At 38.0% G+C, this 18,712-nt stretch overlaps 1 protein-coding gene across 4 annotated transcripts in view; it reads left to right on the plus strand.

Moving 5' to 3' along the window:
• The window catches only part of Raph1 (Ras association (RalGDS/AF-6) and pleckstrin homology domains 1), an 81,719-nt gene that overhangs the window by 53,062 nt on the left and 9,945 nt on the right, over nt 1–18,712 (plus strand). For 2 of the 4 annotated variants that reach the window (XM_052192027.1, XM_052192029.1), the window contains 10 exons: nt 1,295–1,369; nt 8,238–8,315; nt 8,829–8,988; nt 10,023–10,144; nt 11,305–11,370; nt 12,269–12,412; nt 13,326–13,436; nt 15,273–15,371; nt 16,069–16,189; nt 18,046–18,188. In XM_052192027.1, coding sequence (XP_052047987.1) covers nt 1,295–1,369; nt 8,238–8,315; nt 8,829–8,988; nt 10,023–10,144; nt 11,305–11,370; nt 12,269–12,412; nt 13,326–13,436; nt 15,273–15,371; nt 16,069–16,189; nt 18,046–18,188 — 1,119 coding nt within the window. The remainder of the gene's footprint in view (nt 1–1,294; nt 1,370–8,237; nt 8,316–8,828; nt 8,989–10,022; nt 10,145–11,304; nt 11,371–12,268; nt 12,413–13,325; nt 13,437–15,272; nt 15,372–16,068; nt 16,190–18,045; nt 18,189–18,712) is intronic. The other 2 variants (XM_052192028.1, XM_052192030.1) reach the window with 1 other exon arrangement.

Consider the following 18,712-nt stretch of genomic DNA (forward strand, 5'->3'; position numbering starts at 1 on the left):
GCACAGTGTAGATCTGTGCTCAGTTTAAGTTAGTGTCTTTAAAACAGTGCTTCCAGTCTTCAGTATGCTATATCATCTATATGGAATTTTTGAAAGTTTCTACCAATCTTGTACCTATTCACTGGACTTTATTTCCAAAAACTTGTCAAAGTAATGTGAAATAGTTAGATTTATAAAATATACTATTAAGGAATACTTTTTGATATAATATATTCCATTCACCATTCATTGGTAAATTCAATGAATTCACCAATGGTGAAAGTAATTACATGGTATTAAACACTAATTGAAATTTGATTAAGGATAGGCAAGTTCAAATGTTACACATATCAAAATAGTTGCCATTTATGGATTGAATGTAATACACTTAGGTGGTACACTTGCATTACAGTGTGCTATTTAAGTTATCAAGAGGGCCTTGAGAGGTAGGTAAGTTATTAAGACAGTATGTTACTCTTCCAAAGAACCTGAGTTCCATTTGCAGTGCCCACCCCAGGGCTCACACCTGCCTGCAGCTCCAGCTCCACATGCACATGCAGACACACACATTCATATTATCTAAAATAAAATGGATATTTTTAAGTTATTAAGAAGGTATAATTGGTAGTTAAGGGCTACATTATGTGCATCATTGCTAAGAAGAGATATTAATTGAATAAATTTAAATCACTTCAGGGGCAAATATTCACTGTTCATTTTCTGTGAAAGTCCTTCACTGTATAACACTGTCCTATAATGAAAGGATTAATAAAATTTTACTGGTAACAAAATATTAGGCAAAATACATATTGGGTTTTTTTTCTCTTGGTGTGACTTTCATTGAATTGATGAAAAATGGTTGCCATTTTTTTTTACAATGTTTGTTCTAAACAGACTATACTGCTTAAATCTCTGTAAATTTTATAGAGTCTTAATAGTAAGAACTATATTTACTTACTCATTGGCCTTTGACAGTTTTATTTGTGCTTTCTGCACAGCACTCCTGACCACTGACTTGTAGGCCAGCCTAGTTCTATGGTCTTTGCATGCAGTATTCAGAGCCAGCAATCAGCAACTCACCTGGAACACATCCATGAGCATAGGCCAGGTCTTTACCTCTCACCTCCTTTTCAGTTGTTGGTGTTTGTTTGGTTTTTTAAAATCATTCTTGACGGACATATTCCACTCAGTTTACAAAAAATAGATGTGAAATTATAGAGTCATTCTCGCTCTGTCTGTCTGTTTTATTTTAAAGCATAAAGCCTCCACTGACTTCTCTTATTGACTTTTTTTTTTCTCTCTCTTCCTGCACAAGCACTCCTATCTGGACAGGGAAACCTCCCTTCTTCTGAGAAACATTGCAGGAAAACCTTCCCATTTGCTGACCAAGGTGATGCCTCTGTTTTCCACATGCATGTAACTATGTACTGCCTTGTAGACAGAATATAAGCTCTGGTTGCACTTGCATTCTTTGTACCCCTCTCTTACAGTAGCACCATTGTCTTTAATACAGGGTGCTATTTCTCCTGCTGCAAGAAACTGTCTTCTTAATCTAATGACTGTTAATAATCAGAGCCAAATATGTTTAGTAATTTTCACTTGATTTTAACTTCTGCAGATGCCTAGCATTCCAAGTATGTTGTACTTTTTCTAGCTTAATTTTCCATTGCATTTCAAAGCCTAAAACCATTGCTTTAAGTTAACTTTTGCTATTGATGGTTTTCTGCTGTGAGTTTCTTTTGCAGGCTCTACAGTCCTTGCTCACGTTATTACCTCTGGTTTAATGACAACCTTTACTTACACAGACAGAACTTTATTTATATTAACTTAGTCTTACTGGAAGAGAAGATCACAATTTGAATTTCTCAGCTTTTACTCTCAATTTGATTCAGTTCAGCTGGATTTTGCTGGGATACTATTTTATAACTTAAAATCTTTTACCAATTCTCATTAACTAGGTAATAACAATCAGAGAACTGAATGGCTATTTTCTTAATCATGTCTTAATCATTATCTTTTCTTAAATAGCACAGTGTTAAGTTCAAGAATGCCATACTTGCTTATAGTTTCTGAAGAATAAACAATTTAGAAGCTACGTATGTTATTACATCTGAGGGGGTTTTTCCTTTTATTATTCATAGCAAAACTTAGGAGATAAGCTAACTGACTAAAATCAAAATCTCTAAGAAGTAGCCCAAGCAAAAGGATGCCTTGACAGAGTCAGCAGTGAGACCACTTCTTCCCCGATCTCCCCTCTAAGTCAGCTCCAGAGTCAGAGAGAAGTCTTAGGTCAGGATTGCAAGGAAATCTATGCAGGTTTCGGCTACATACTTTCTAGCTTGAGAGACAACCTCATAGTTTAACTTGCTCTATTGTAGAAGCGAGTGTGAGCTCTCGCCATGTCCCCTGTCGTCTGTCCTTCATTTCCAGGTAGTTGGTAGCGGCTAGAGTTTCCTGAGTATCATTAACATCTTCCTTACTAACACTTTTAGCCCAGAGAGATCCTTCACTCAGTTTCTCCCTGAGGCCCCACAAGGTAAACACATTTTCTTTTTCTACTTAGGGTACTACCATTCTCCCATTGATGGGTTGTGCATTCTGATCACCTGTTACTTAGTGTCTCAAACCTGTAATGAGCCTGCTGTGATCCTCAGAGTTTACAGGTTTACCATCCATTTCATTCCCATTGCCTCAATGTCAAGCAATCTCAATGCTCACCCAACCCAGCACTACAGCTGTCGCTGACCTTGCCCCACTTCTGTTTTTTATACTGTTCCCAGATTGCGTTTAACTTCTCTTACCTGTTTGTCTGGTAATCTCCATTGACCCTTGACCTATGAATGGAACTAATTAGTACAACACTATAAACTGGACATATTCCTTACTCTTAGGGAATACACAGTCTCTCATGATAAAATAGCCATTGTGGTACACACCTGTAATCTAGCACTTGGGAGATAAAGGCAAGTGGATCATTTCATCTCAGATATACAATGAAATTGAGGCCAGCCTGGAACTATAGGGGCTCCTGTCCTCAAAAATTAAATACACACACAAGTATGTGTAGATGTTTCTGTATATACAAACATATAAAAATACCCAAGTTATAAGTGCTATGAAGGAAGCAGGCGTAGAGAATTCTGGGGATGGAGTGTCCCCATGGAAGACATGACAGATGCTCCTTAGCAACCTAGACCATAGAGCTCCTCAGATGAATCATACACCGACTGTCGTCAGTGCCCTCTCTACCAAAGCACCTGGCTCTTGTGAACCATGTGTTCTTCATTCTCTGGTGCTGGATATTGAACTCAGAACATTTCATATACCCAACATATCCTCTGTCATTGAGCTGTACCTTTTAGTCCAAGTATGTACACCTCTGACATATGAGCCTACAGAGCAATCTGGCTTTCTGCTATAAAGCTTGTTATCCCAGTTCCCAACCTCCAGACGTCTGCCAGTGTTTAAGAACAATGCTAGGGGGCTGGAAAGATGGCCCAGCAGTCAAGAGCACTATTTCTCCAGAGGACCCAGGTTCAAATCCCAGCACCCACAAGAGAGCTTACAACTAACTCTGTAATTCCAGTATACATGCAGGCAAAACACCAATGCACATAAAATTGAAAAAACCGCATGCTAGTTGTAACCATCATTTTCTTTGCTTCAGAAAAGATACTAAAATGCATTTGCATTATGTCTTTAACAAACAGTTTTATTTATTGGTACCACAAAAGCTAAGACTATAAGCTATTAAGGACAATAGAAATAGGTTATGGTATAATGAATGCATACCTAAGCACTTAATAAATCTGTGTATGATCTTAGGAAGACAGTAATTTTTGTGAGTCTTAGTTGGTACAGTGGCTCTAATAATTATATATGCCTTATATTTTTGTAGAAATTTAATTTAGATATCCTATAACTATGGTTCAGCAAGCTTTAGATATTTAATTAATGTTAGTTCTCTTAATGACTGTTTAATTTCGTGATTTCTTAACAGACATAGTTAACTATAATTTTTCTGATTCTAGGCTGCATTATATAGTAGAGCCTCCAATAAATATTAAATTATCACTTTGAGTTAATTTGTTACTTTTTAATTTTTGCAGTCTATGAAATGATTCCAGAAAAATTACAAACCACTCTTGCACGCCTTAGTTTCGTTGTTTGTTCAGTTTCTCAGTTGTGGGCACTCTCTCCCCGTCTCTCAGCCCCTGGAGCTGTCTGAGTACTGACATTCTGATGCTTTATACCCCAGAGAACGTGGTTACCCAGCATTGGCTTTCATTTAGTCATAAGATCTCTACCCCGTTTTTGTTCTTTGTGCAAATGTGAGGAGGTTGCCATTTGATTGTTATTGATAGCCACACAGGAGTTTTTCCAGGAGAAAATGGGTTGTCTGTTGCTCTTTTAAGAGAAGGAGGAGGAGAGAAAGTTGTTTATATGTGAGGTGTCTCTTACTATGTTTGGGATAGTTGTGAGACAGCATGAAGGAAGGGCTAGTGTACAAAGAGACGGGCAGAAGACTGAGTGTCGAGCTGTCCACAGAAAACAGGATGAAGGACGCTTCACCCTTTGCATTAGTGAGCGTGGGAGCACTTCTTGATGAGTCAGCTACTGGATGCCGCCTGTATATTGTCCACATACATCCACACAGATGTAGTGATCTGTCTCCTTACTGCACAACACAAAGATTGTACGATGGTTTCCTTTTTCCTGATATTACTATAGTTTTTAAAAAGTAAGGTATGGTTTAACTAGAAAATGCAAATAGAACTCACAGAAGAGGAGCATGGGGCCCACGGGAACCATGGGTCATGCAGCCCGATTATTTTTATTTACAGTTTGGTTTCCGATAAATGAGACTCAGATCTCACTATAGCCAGGTTTGTTTCTTCAAAAGGTTTCTAGAAAGATCATCTTGCATCAAACTAGAGAATAATAAACTAAAATTTACCTTGGATTTAAACAGCTAGCTCTGAAATTTGATATTACCTTTCATAGACCAGTTTATAAGGACCAGAGATGTAGCCTAGTGGTAGTTACTTGCTTATTATATGCAAGGCCCTGAAAACAATTTTAAAAATGAAATTATATTGACCAATTTTTATAAATAAAAGAAAGACTAAACTTGAATTTATTAGGAGAGTTTTACCTGTTTTGTATTTAAAAAATGACTCCTTGATATGTTGGGAGTGTAATTGATTAAATGTATGCTGATTGGTTACTCAGTTCTCTTCTTGTTCAGTACTGCAATATGTGGAGCAGGAGCTGATCATGAGCTGAGTTAAGCTAAACCTGTCGTGGAATTTGACAAACAGTAGTATCCTAAAGTAAAATAGCAGTATAAAAACACTATTATTGTATTTGTAACTAATTAGCATATTTGTTTTACATATATATGTATGTATGTATTCATTCTTAGGGCAGTTTTGTTTATCATCCACTGTACTATGACAAGCAGTAGTTCCACTGCCCTGAAAGGCCTCTGCAGTCTAATAATGCTTCCTTCTTATCCCCTGACAACCACTGATCCTTTTTACTGCCTTTTCCAGAGCATAGTATAGTTGCAATTCATTATATTGTATGTAACTTTTATAGGTTGAATTCTTTTACTCATTAATATATGGGCCTGCTGTGCCCATTTGTTGCTTAATAGCTCATTTCTTTTTAGTGCTGAATAATAATCACAGTGCCAGGATGCACCATAATCTATTTACTGTTTACTAGAGGAAATCTTTTTTGCTTCCTGGTTTGGGTGATTCTGAGTAAAGCATCTACAAGCATCCACGTGCAGATTTTTGTAGATGGAAGTTTGCAGCTGATTTGAGGCTAGAGCATGACTGCTGGGCCATATGGCAATGGCACATATAATTTTGTGAGAATCAGCCAAATTGTCTTCCAAAGTGACTGAACTATTTTGCATTCTCCCTAGCAGTGAGCAACAGTTCTACATCCCCACTCTCCTTTGGTGCTGGTGTGCTGGGTTTGGGGCGTAGTAAATGTATAGCATCGTGTTCATTTAACTTGCACTTTCTGGGTGACAAGGACTGTTGACCATCTTTTCATGTTTTCCATGAAGAGCTAGCTCAGTGGTTAAGAGTTGCTGCAGTTCCAGAGGACCCAGGTTCTATTCCCAGTACCCACATAGTGGCTCACAATCATTTGTAATTCCAGTTCCAAGGAACCCAGTGTCCTCTTCAGAACTCTGCAGGTGCCACACACATGTGGTGTATGTACATATATGTAGGCCAAATATATGTACACATAAAATAAAATAATGGTAAATGAAGTTTTAAATATTTTACTTTTAGAAGTTCGTGTTTATATCTCAAGTATATAAAGCATTGATTCCAATGTTTTCTCACCAAAAGACTTTAAATTTACTTTTCAGAGATGTAAATAAAATGTATAAGAGAATAGGTTGGTAAATTTCCTTTCTTTGTAGCAGTTATTCATTCCAATAAAAGGACATGGCAATGGTGAATGGTGCTTTTTAGTGATTTTTTTTTTTAAATGAAGTCAGTTCCTAGATATTTAAAGTATTTCAGATTCCTCTGTAGAGCCTTACTATATTCACCAAAATTGTGTATTTTATTGGGTGATTTACTTAATGATTTTGTTTCTCAGTTCTAGAAGATTTCAATTTAGAAGCATTTCTCAGTTCTAGAAGACTCCAATCTAGAAACAGTTTTAATAATACTAGTTTGTTTCTTATAACCTTTTTTCAAAAGAAAATCTTACATTAAAATGTAATCTACATATTTTTACGATATTTGTTTAAAGGAAAGGACTGGGTTAAATAATCTTTCAGTCAGAGGAATATATCTATAATAGCACAAGAACTAAGTATTAATCTTCTTCATTATTAAAATAAAGTTCTTTGTTCTTTGACTGTTGGGTTTACAGATAGTGTTTCCAGGCCTGGGTCAGTCAGCTAATTCAGTGGCTCCATTCATTGAAAGGGATCCGGTTTCTGGCACACAAGCTCCCTGTCTTCCCTTGCCCCTGTGTCTCTAGTCCATGGGACAGTAACTTAGGCTTGCAAGGAGAGACAGCATAGTAGGAAATGGAAAGAGAAGAAAGCTATCAGAATTTTGGTGAGTAGGGGAAAAAAAATCAGTAAATGAATTTAGCCTTTTTAATTTTTCCCCCTACCCTGGAAGTGTTAGCTTTTTATGAAGACTAGACTATGTGGCATTTCAAGCACAATCCAGAGAGGATGAAATATGGCTGATATAATTAGGTTTTCCTTTGTTTTTGTTTTTTAAAGTAAGGTGTATTAAAAGATTGTAGAAGGTGGCAATCAAGATATTTTAATGTTTTGTACTCAGAAATAGAAGATAATTCTTTATAAACATAAGTTTACTTACATGAGTTTTTTTTAATTGGAAATTAACAGCTAATAAAGTGTTTGTTATGGCTTATTGCTGGAATGTACCAGTAAGTACTAGTGTTGAATACTGTATGCTATTAGAAAATGGACAGCGCTTTATTCTTAGTTCTTTATAATTTTTACTATAGTTTATAATCTTAGGTTTTCTGAAGTAGAATTACTTATAGTTGTATTCTTTGTAAAGTTATATTTATTTAGCATTAAAAAAGACTTGTTGATGGATTAATAAATTTGAATTTACTGACATGATTGTGTTGCATGATTTTCCAAATCAGTAAAACTTAAAATATAAGGCAGCCTCTTATTCGTATTAGCCTGTTGTTAACAATTAGTATTTGTACATATACTTTTTGTTAAGGGGTTTATATTATTACAACTAGATTAGTTTTGCTGCATATATTTTTCCAAAGATCTTAAATTTTCAATGTAATGAAACAAAACAGTGTGCAGAAATCTTGACAAACTCTGGCAGGAGTCTGAATTGAAAGTTGTGTGAGTGGAGCAAATGGGCCACAGGAGCAGCTCACCTGCACTGTCCCCGCCCCCATCCCTGCCCGGTCCGGGTCCCCACCCAGAGCTCAGGTTGACTGCTTCAAGTTGACCTATTGACTTTAATTTACCACGTCGCAGGTTTCTTTCTTTTTCTCTGGAATATCGAAGCTAATCTTATTACTGAACCTCTGCTTTCCTTATAGCATGTCTATTTCATTCCGTGAACAGGGCCATTTTAAAATTGTGCTTTATATACATGTGCAACCTATGTTCTTAATGAAATTCAGTTCAGTAGCCCCAGAGGATGAAGTCTTGGCTGCTGTCCTTACCCTCTGAGCAGCAGTTTACCTGAAATGCTTTGTGTTTGCAGGAAGAACAGGCAGCAAAACTGAAAGCTGAGAAGATCCGAGTTGCTTTGGAGAAAATTAAAGAGGCTCAAGTGAAAAAGGTGATTTTTATCTTGTTTTTTGTTTGTTTGGATGGTTGGTTGGTTGGTTGGTTGGTTGGTTGGTTGGTTTGGGGTTTTGGTTTTTCTTTGTCCTGATTTGCTTTATGAAGAATTTTCTTGTTTAGATATAATGTTTCTCTAACTTATGGAAAGGTAAACAGTATTCTTCCTAATGTCATTTCAATGTGGGTTTTATATGTGAGATGTTTTAGGAAAGCCCTTGCTTCTAGGCAGGTCCTGGAATTTTTAACTCTAGAGGCCCTCTGCCTACAGCATATCTGATCTGTATTAATCACTCTGATATTATAAAGATTTCTTGCTGCTTTAAAAAAAAAAACAAAAATCAAAAGACAGAATCATCTTAGCAAAATAATAATAGTGTCAGAGTACTCATAATATTTCTTAATTTATATTCAGAGACATGAATCATGCTATTTAATATTTGAAAAGTACTTTTCTAGAATTTCTACCATTTTTTTAAGTAAGCATTTAATTGCATTTTCCCTGTTACAGCTGGTGATCAGGGTCCACATGTCTGATGACAGTTCTAAGACAATGATGGTGGATGAGAGACAGACAGTGAGACAAGTGCTGGATAACCTGATGGACAAATCTCACTGTGGCTACAGTTTAGACTGGTCGCTGGTGGAGACCGTTTCCGAGTTACAAATGGGTTAGTAATGCCACTGCTTTAATTGCCTATCAGCATCTATGTAATCCTAAACCTTCAGCTGACATAAACCTATGCTTTTTTCTACAAAATTATCAGGCACTTAATCTTTTTAAAATCTGGCTTGTCAATGTTTTTCCTAGTATATTTGGAAAGTTCTTTGAATAACAGGTGAATTCCAATTCACTTCATATTTTTTAAATGATTAAAGCAAAGTTTTTTTTACGCCAACATGTTTTTTCTTTGGAGTAAGAGTTGCATAAATAAATTTACTAAAGTCTATTATTAAAGATGTTTACATTTTCACTTATTTATGTATCTGCATGCATGTATGTGTGTCATGTACATGGAGAAGACAGAAGAGATTCTCAGGCATGGAGTTATAGGTGGTTGAGTTGCCTGATGATGGTGCTGAGAACTGAACCTGAATCCTCTATAAGAACAGCAAGAGTTCTTGGTGCTAAGCTGTCTCTCCAGCCCAATACTGTTATTTTCTAGTGTTTGTACAGAAGTCTTTAAAGAAAAACAAAGCACATCAATAAATTTCAAAGAACACCTTTAACATACGTTCAGTATTATTTCGTGTGTGTGTGTGTGTGTGTGTGTGTGTGTGATGTGTATTTTAGTTTAACACACACCACCACCAGCACCACTACCATCCTGAACCCATGTTTAAAGAAAAAAACCAGTCACAGAAACCTGCATGTGTTCCAGGATAGCTAGGGCTATACAGAGAAACTCTATCTCAAAAAAACAAAAACAAAAACAAAAAAGAAAGAAACATGCATGTATTCTTCCAGCTCTAGGAAGACAGGACGGTTGAGCTTGGTAGCCAGTCAGTGTCCTGAGCTGCTGATCTTCATGTTCAGGGAGGGACTGTTTTAAACTGTGGTGTGGAAAGCAAATGCAGACAGTGTCAGTCCTCAGCCGCCGACCTCTACACCCACAAGGATTCTGTAATTCTAATGTGTTTTATCTTGCCTTTCATGCAATTTGGATGAATACTAACAAAAGGCTGGTATTTGATTTTGGGACAGAAAGAATCTTTGAAGACCACGAAAACTTGGTTGAAAATCTTCTTAATTGGACAAGAGACAGCCAAAATAAGCTTATATTTATGGAGCGTATAGAAAAATATGCACTTTTTAAAAACCCCCAGGTAAGATTGTGTAACTTCTGAGTGCTGAGTCGGGAAGAGTTGAAAGTCTGACAGTCATGTGATCAGCCATTGTAGCTGCGAACCCCCTTGTGCTTGGGGACCAGGTGTTGGGCCTCAGAAAGGTTCCCAGCCACACATGGGGGTAAACTGTGGTAGAAATAAAAATAGTTCCAGGGGGTTGCTAGGTTTCTTCCGTGTAAAACCAGAGCTTGTTGAGTCCAGCAGTTCATTAACATCTGAGGTTCTTTTCTCACCAAAGCAGCCTAGGGCTTTTATATAGCTAATTTTCTTTGTTTTAATTTCTTTGTTGAATTACTAATACTTTTGCTTTCTTGTCATCTTTTATTATGCCAATATAATGTTTAGGCTAGAACTTCACCACACCTGTGCCTTTTTAAAATCAGCATATCAAGTAATGTGTTTGATTATAGTGTTTACACCAGACATACTCTCTTATTTGCTTTCTCCTCTACCTTCCCCCCTGCCGCGCCCCATCCCACCCCCGCGCCCCCACCCCCGCGCCCCACTAGGTCAGGAACAGCAAAAACTCTGCAACAAAGAACAGAGATGAGAAAAACAGCCGCAGCGTTAGACAGTCTGTATTCCTCAGACTTCCTTGCATTTCTTTAATGAAGGGTACATGCTTAGGAGTGTCAATAGATGGTTTTGTTGAAGATTAAAAGAATAGATATCCTAATGATTACAGTTCAGATTTTAATTAAAGTGCATGAGACTGTTATATCAAATGACTCATCGCCTGGAACCCGCTGCTCAGTCCAGCACAGAACTGTGCTGCCTCCGCATAGCTCAGGAAATTGTCCCTTATTACTTCTGCTTAATTTATAATGCTTTGGGGTATTTTTATGTAACTGGCTAAATATTTCAAAATACTTGCTGTTGTATATATTGCCATTCAGGATGTGAAGGAGGGCATTCTGTGGAATATTTCATAGCAAGTGTTTTGGGCAAGATGGAAGTGGATGCAGAACATTTTAATGATACTCTTACAGAGGGAGCTTTTTTAGGAGTACTCTCCTCACTACAGATGGCAGAACTAAACTCATAGTGGATTCTTGTCTGGAGCAAATGATCTATGCATTTACTCTAGGGAAACAGCAGAATGACTTTATCCTTTAATGTTCATTTCATTGTCGTTTTAGAATTATCTTCTAGGGAGAAAGGAAACAGCTGAGATGGCAGACAGAAACAAAGAAGTGCTGTTAGAGGTATGACCCTCTCCACCCCTGAAGTCAGCTCTCAGTGCTTTGTGTGTAGCTGTGTAGCTCCTAACACACCTCTTACCAACTAATCTTTTTGCCAAGCAATAGTCCAGTACATTAAAAAGTGTAATGCCTTTTAGGGATTGCAAGATAGGAGGAAGAGAATTGTGACTGTGCTAATCACATCAGCTTTTGCAGAGGGCAGGAGATGTGCATAGCCCCTGCCACCTACATTAAAGCCAGGCACTTCCTGCAGCTCACTAACCAGCCAGCCTAGCCACTGAACTCCAGCGAGAGATCATGTCTCAAAAATAAGGTGGACACCAACTGAGGATGACACCTGACATCAGCCGTCAGCTTCCACACATGTGCACACAGCACACATACGGCAATCAGAAAAGAATGGGGTTCAGCAGTAGAATCTACAGCTCACCTGAGTTCATAGGAAAATACTATTATAGTCATGACAGACATTTTGTGTGCTGTGGTATGTATTGTGTTTAAACATGAGCATGCAGGATTATACATCCATATCTGCAGACACAGCTAAAGAATGCCTGTGTCCTCTTCTCTCGTCTACCTGATGCCCTCGGCACGGTCAGCCACACCCAGCTTTTTATGTAGGTGAACGAATTCAAACTGAGGTCCTCATACTAGCACAGTAGACACTCTTACCCAGAGCCACTTCCCCAGGCCCGAGACTCACATTGGTATTATTAAACACTTCAGAACTGCCACAGTAATTCTAATGTAAACTTACAGTTTAGAATAAACAGTCTGTCAGAAAGCTCATGTGGTTTAGTACAAAGCTTTGCTTTGCTTGGTGTTATGTATCTCACAGGAATAGATAATTCATTTTCTGAAAATATAAGAATCATAAGTCTTTCCAAATGATTTTTTAAAGGAATGTTTTTGTGGAAGTTCTGTAACTGTTCCAGAAATTGAAGGAGTCCTTTGGTTGAAAGATGATGGCAAGAAGTCCTGGAAAAAGCGTTATTTTCTCTTGCGAGCATCTGGTATCTACTATGTTCCTAAAGGAAAAGCAAAGGTATGTCCTTTCTCTGCCCTTCTGCACTTCCCACATTGTGCTAGCTGCTTTTACTTTGTAGCAAAAATACTATTTTACCTGTGTAAGTCACACAGAAGATGGTTTTGTTTATTACTCTGTTGTAAAGAAGAGGAAAACTGTTCATTTCTCTGATTATTAGTTGGATTCATCTCAGTTCTCTACAATTTTCCCCCATTTAGATTGTTGTTGTTGTTGTTCTTGTTAAAAGGGGATCTTATAAATGTAGTTTATGTTGAGGCCTCAAACTCACTCTGTATTTTAGGATGACCTTGAACTCTTGATCCTTTTAACTTGATCCTTCTTCTGAGTCCCGACTGCTGGGGTCACAGGTATGCAGGACCCCATCCAGATAAACATAGTTTTGTTATTTGGGGCAGGGAGAGGTCTTGTCAGAGTTGTGTATTTCACTTAGAGTGAATGGCTTTCTACAATCACGTCTACTTCAGTCTTGTGCAGTGTGCTTTTATTGAAGTACAAGCTGTCGCTTGTGCTTGTTTTGGGTTCAGAGCTATTCTAAGCATTTACAATATCATCCTAGTCCTATAAACTATGAGCGTAAGTTGTTGCCTCTGACTGCTGAGCTAACTCCCAGCAGAGAATCACTATATTTGAGGTTCGCTATTCTCCTGTTACCTATTACCTATTTATTATATGTGATATATATCCTATGTACAGTATCTTTATAAAGTACCAACATTTTTAAACAAATCGGTATTCATTAGTAATAGATAATAAGCAAAAATGGACTGCCTTTTTATTATACTTTAGACTGTAGAAAAATCTAATCTTACTTTCCACCTAATAAAGATTTGACTCCCAACTAAAAACCCTTCCCTGGTATAATACTTGCTTACTTGTTCTATTATGTTACTCTTTGGGGTGTTTTCCTTAGGTATCTCGGGATCTGGTGTGCTTTCTCCAGCTGGACCATGTAAATGTCTACTATGGACAGGACTATAGGAACAAATACAAAGCACCCACAGACTGCTGTCTGGCGTTAAAGGTAAATGCTAATTGATATTAGATAGAGGTTACTTGACATTTGGATCTTCACCAAGTAATTCTGTGTCTTTGGAAAAGGATAGGATGACTGGGGCAACTCAGCAGTTAAGTATTTTAGCTCCATCCCTAGTACCAGGGAGAACAAGGTGAAGGATAAAGTTTGGTCTGGTAGCTTACACCAAAAATCCTAGCACTCAGGAAGAAGAGACAGGATCAGGAGTGTGACTCCAGACCCTGTCTTGAAAAAACCTTTACAGTGAAACATGTATTTGTTGTTCTCCTAAACTTTATTAGTAGACCCATCAGAGGGCACTGTTCCCAAGTTCAAAACTCACCCACCTTCATTTGGCCCACAAAGAATGATGTCTCTCTCTACCCTCCCCACTCTGCCCCTAATAACGTGTCTGTTATTAGGGATTTTTCTTCTCTGTCAACCAGGTTGAAGTTCCTCACCCCAGTGTGGCTGTACAGTACAGAAGAGTGGGCATATTTTAGTATTTTTAGTGATCTAAATTAACATTTTTTTTTTAACATTTCAGACACTCCAGAAGAGGGCATCAGATCCCATTACAGATGGTTGTGAGCCACCATGTGGTTGCTGGTAATTGAACTCAGGACCTCTGGAAGAGCAGTCAGTGCTTTAACAGTGCTGAGCCATCTCTCCACCCCTAAATTAACATTTATAAAGACAGCCTACACAGCCTACCTCTAAAGATTCAGGAAGAACTGCTGAGAGTTATCACGCGTTTTGGCTCCAGCTCCATTCTCATTTAGTCTGCATGTTAGTTGGGTTTAGGGAGTACCATTTGCTTAGGATTTGGTGGGGGAGTGTGATTTCATTGGTAAGATAGGTATATTATAATAGCAATCCTTTACACAATAAACTTTCTTAGACAACACCAATGCATCCTCAAGGTTACAGAAGCAGCTTGTTTCATTTTGGGGGTTTTTGGTTTGTTTTTTGGTTTTGGTTTTTGATGCAGCCTTGCTGCATAGCCCAACCTGGCTTCAAACCTGGGCTCTTCCTACCTCAGCCTTCAGACTATTGTGTTTACAGGTGTGTGTCACCAGGCCCTACAGGAACAAATAATTCTTAGCAGCTCATACGGGTCACTGTATATGAGTTCACTGTAGCTGTCTTCATACACACCAGGAGAGGGCATCAGATCCCATTACAGATGGTTATGAGTCACACTGTGGTTGCTGAGAATTGAACTCAGGAACTCTGGAAGAGCAGTCGGTGCTCTTAACTGCTGAGCCATCTCTCCAGCCCTTATTTTAATTTCTAACAAAGTAAATATTGCAAGAACAGAACACACTTCAACACTGTCCTCTTGTCCCTCCAAAGAACATGTGCAGTAGTTTGGTAGAGAAAGAAACCTATGAAGTGCTGTCCATCAGTCAGGTGTGGCCATGGGCTTCCATGCTGGGCACTCGCAATGTATACTCCATGCACACCCAGTATAGCTGTTTATCCACAAGGAACTTCTCTGAAGCTTCTAAACCATGATTTCCTGGGTAGACATTATTTTTTCCATTTTCTGTCTCAAAGGCTGAGAATTCCATTGGCTTAATCTTGATAGAATCTTTCTTTAATATGTAAAGGGAGTATTTGAGAACTTCCAGGTAGAAAGATTTACATGGATATCTTGACCTAAAATTTGATGTGTATTTTGTTTAAAAAAAAAGTTTAAGTATGGGCTGTTTTATTTTACTTTATGGCTGTATACGAAATATGCACTGTGTTGACATTTCTCTAAGACTAAGTTACTGGGATATGTCTAAGTGTCAGTTCTCTAGAAGACTTATTAGTTGGATTCTGCCTTTAATTTTGTAGCACCCACAGATCCAAAAGAAGTCTCAGTATATCAAGTACCTTTGTTGTGATGATGCAAGGACCCTGCATCAGTGGGTCAATGGAATCCGCATTGCCAAGGTACGTTGTCTTTCCATTTGATGTTGCAATAATGAAGCGGTGAATTAGATGCTGTGGATTCTTGATGGTGGGCTTGTTTCATGCTCATCACCCTGCTGGTGTCTAGTTTTCCCAAGGAAAAGTTCATGTTCTAAATGCCTTTTTCCTTGGTGGTTGGGAGCCATGTTAGTGTTTAGCATCTATGGACTGATACTGCTGGCAAGAGCTTGCTTGTATGGCACAAAGGGATTTGTTTCTACTTTGGAGAGTGCATTCTATGATTCTTATGTAACCAAGTTTTGCCTAAGCAAAATAGACTTTTCTGTTGTTGTTGTTGTTGTTGTTGTTGTTGTTGTTGTTGTTGTCTGCAGATCTCTCCAAAACCCAAATAAAAACTTTAATTAAGTTATGGTTATTTTTCAAGTATATTTGGGACATGCCCCAAATAGTGCTAAGAATCTAGCCCTAGATCTCTTGAATTTGGTTTGATAAAACTTTTATTTCTATTAACATTATTAAAATTGGTAGTTAGCTTCCTGCTGTTCTTAGAACTAAGGAAAATGAGTATGAATATAACTTTCTAGTACTAAGGACTATGTAGAGCATGGCAGGTGTTAATACAAACTGAACTAGTACACAGAAATATTTCCCTTCCTTCCCCATAACCTTTTACATACAACTCAGGGCTAGATATCACCATTTGTTCCCTTTTGCTTAGTATGGGAAGCAGCTCTACACGAATTACCAAGAAGCCTTGAAGAGGACAGAGTCAGCTTATGATTGGACTTCTTTATCCAGCTCCAGCATTAAATCCGGATCCAGTTCTTCCAGTATCCCGGGTAGGTCAACATCCTACACAGCACTATTTTACTACAAGTGTGATGGCCTTATAAAGGTTAGAACTTGCCTCCCCATAGCCATACCTAATTTCCAAATAATAATCAATGGGTACTTTTGTTTCTCAGGTGTGGTGTTATAGACCAGTTACATATTTGAAATGCATTTCTAATGCAGCATTGGGTTTAGTATTTATGAAGTTTATTTCAAAACAGATACTGCTAAGCCATAATACACAAGCTGCTTGGAGATGCACTCATAATCCATCAGGACACTGCATTCCTCCTACCTACACAGCTTTCCTGACATTTCAGTACAATGGGAACACTTTCAGCTAGTTCAGAATTACAGTTAAGGAAGCAATTAGGCTGTCACACTGTCTAGTATTCACAGGAAATCAATGACAGTCCAAGGTGCTTCCTGATTCTCACGTCTTTAAATAAGTATGTTGTATTCATCTTCAGTTAAGTGCCTCTTTCAAAATCTTTCCAATGATAATCTATATAATTGCTGAATGGCTTAAAAATTGTATGATTTGACATTATCTTTAAAGAATAAAAAGCATTTGGAAATTGTAATATGTATATACTAACCTATATGAATGTAACGTACACAGCCCATACAAACACATATTTTCTAGTTCTGTCCATTGAAGGATCCTAGAAAAGTAATACACCAATAATAATGATTGCCCACTGCCCAGTCACCAAAAGAAGGAACCACTGCTCTTGGGCAAATGGCTGACTCTAGGCTGTGGCAGATAAACCAGATGGACTTTAAGCGAAAGTACTCAAAATAAGATAAGGGTTTATCAGAGGGACACAGGTACAATGTGAAAGAGCTTTAATGCCCAAAGCTGGAATAATGTTGAGGAAAAGAACTATACAATGACCAGGGAGTGGTGGTATGCACCTTTAATCACAGCTCTGAGGAGGCAGAGGTAGCTCTCCAGATTTGAGAACAGCCTGAACTACATACATTAGTGAATTCCAAAGCAGCTAGGGCTACACAGAAAAACTTTTGTGGAAAGAAAAAAAAGAAAAAGAAAAATACATTCTATATAGTATAAAATTATAGCCAAGTTATAAGATACATCACTGTGAATCCATGCTAATATAAATAGATAAATAAGAAACAAACCTTCCATACAAAGTATTTTAAAAGATTTAAAATACATTTTTAATTAAAATATAATGACATCACCTTTTGTCCTTTCCCCCAGCTCCATCCATGCCTCCCCAATGCTCAGATTGACAGCCTCTAAAGAAGGGTTTAGTGTGTGTGTGTGTGTGTTTACATGCGTTGTGTGGACCATGTAGGTGCACATGAGGCCAGAAGAAGGCATTGGGCCCCATACACATCAGGCAGCTCACAACTGTGTACTGGGGCAAAATCCAAGTCCTCTACAAGAGCAGTAGACTCAGCACACTCCTGAGACTGAGATATCTCTCCAGCCCCACAAAATAATTGTAAATGATTTCTGTACTCACTTTGTCCCCTCTTAAAGGGCGATACATAGTGATTTACTTCGAAAAGGAGTAGGGTTGAGAAAGCAGTAACTTCACAGTGGAGAAACCTGGCAAACAGTGCTCAGCCAAGGACTCAGCCCCATGAACAGTGACTCACACCTAGTGCCGGTCAGTCTGTGAACAGTGTGATGAGCCTCTGCCAGGACTTCTTTTTGTTGTTTCTAACTTGTTCAGAGATTTTTATCAAAGACAGGCTTTCAGGGCACTAATGACGTGTGCCAGTCTCTCACTGTGAAGTGAGAGACAGAGTCAATTTCTAACTCACCTAAGGATTTTCTACTAGAACCTATTCACTGACTTTGATTTGATTCTTTAAATATTTTAAACAGAGTCTCAGTCAAATCACTCTAATCAGTCTGACAGTGGAGTGTCTGACACCCTGCCTACTGGACACATCCGTTCTCACAGTGCCGTGAGCTCCATCTTCTCTGAAGCCTGGAAGCGAGGTACTCAGATGGAAGAATCCAGCAAGGTAAGACACAGACTTTACTTCACATTCAAATCTGTGTTGTCCAGTGTTTAATCTGTATGCTTTATTCCTTTATTAGAGTTGGATTTGGCACCATTTCACTGTTCTTTCTTAGATCTTCAATCTTAATTATAATGGGAAACCATTGTCTATAGTGACGAGTGAGTCACTAAAATCTTCATTTTCTCAGTGTCAGTTATTTAAACACTCTTTACTGTCTACCCCTTTCAACTGTAACCAGTTTGCGGCAGGAACACCATGTAGTGCCATTGCCCTAAAGTTCCAGAGAAGTTGCTTACAATTTTCATTTTTTTTTATATTACCAACATATCTTTTTTTTATTCGATATATTTTTTATTTACATTTCAAATGATTTCCCCTTTTCTAGCCCCCCACTCCACACAATTTTCATTTTTAATTAATTCAGATTCACTCCTTATCTTCAGTCTTGAGGATGAGTCTAGCATTGATAAATGTTCTCAAATATTCCTCAAATTTTGGACCCCTGAATTTTGCATGATATTCAG

This window comes from Apodemus sylvaticus, chromosome 9 (genome assembly GCF_947179515.1).
Source record: "Apodemus sylvaticus chromosome 9, mApoSyl1.1, whole genome shotgun sequence".
In the NCBI taxonomy this organism is placed as follows: domain Eukaryota; kingdom Metazoa; phylum Chordata; class Mammalia; order Rodentia; family Muridae; genus Apodemus; species Apodemus sylvaticus.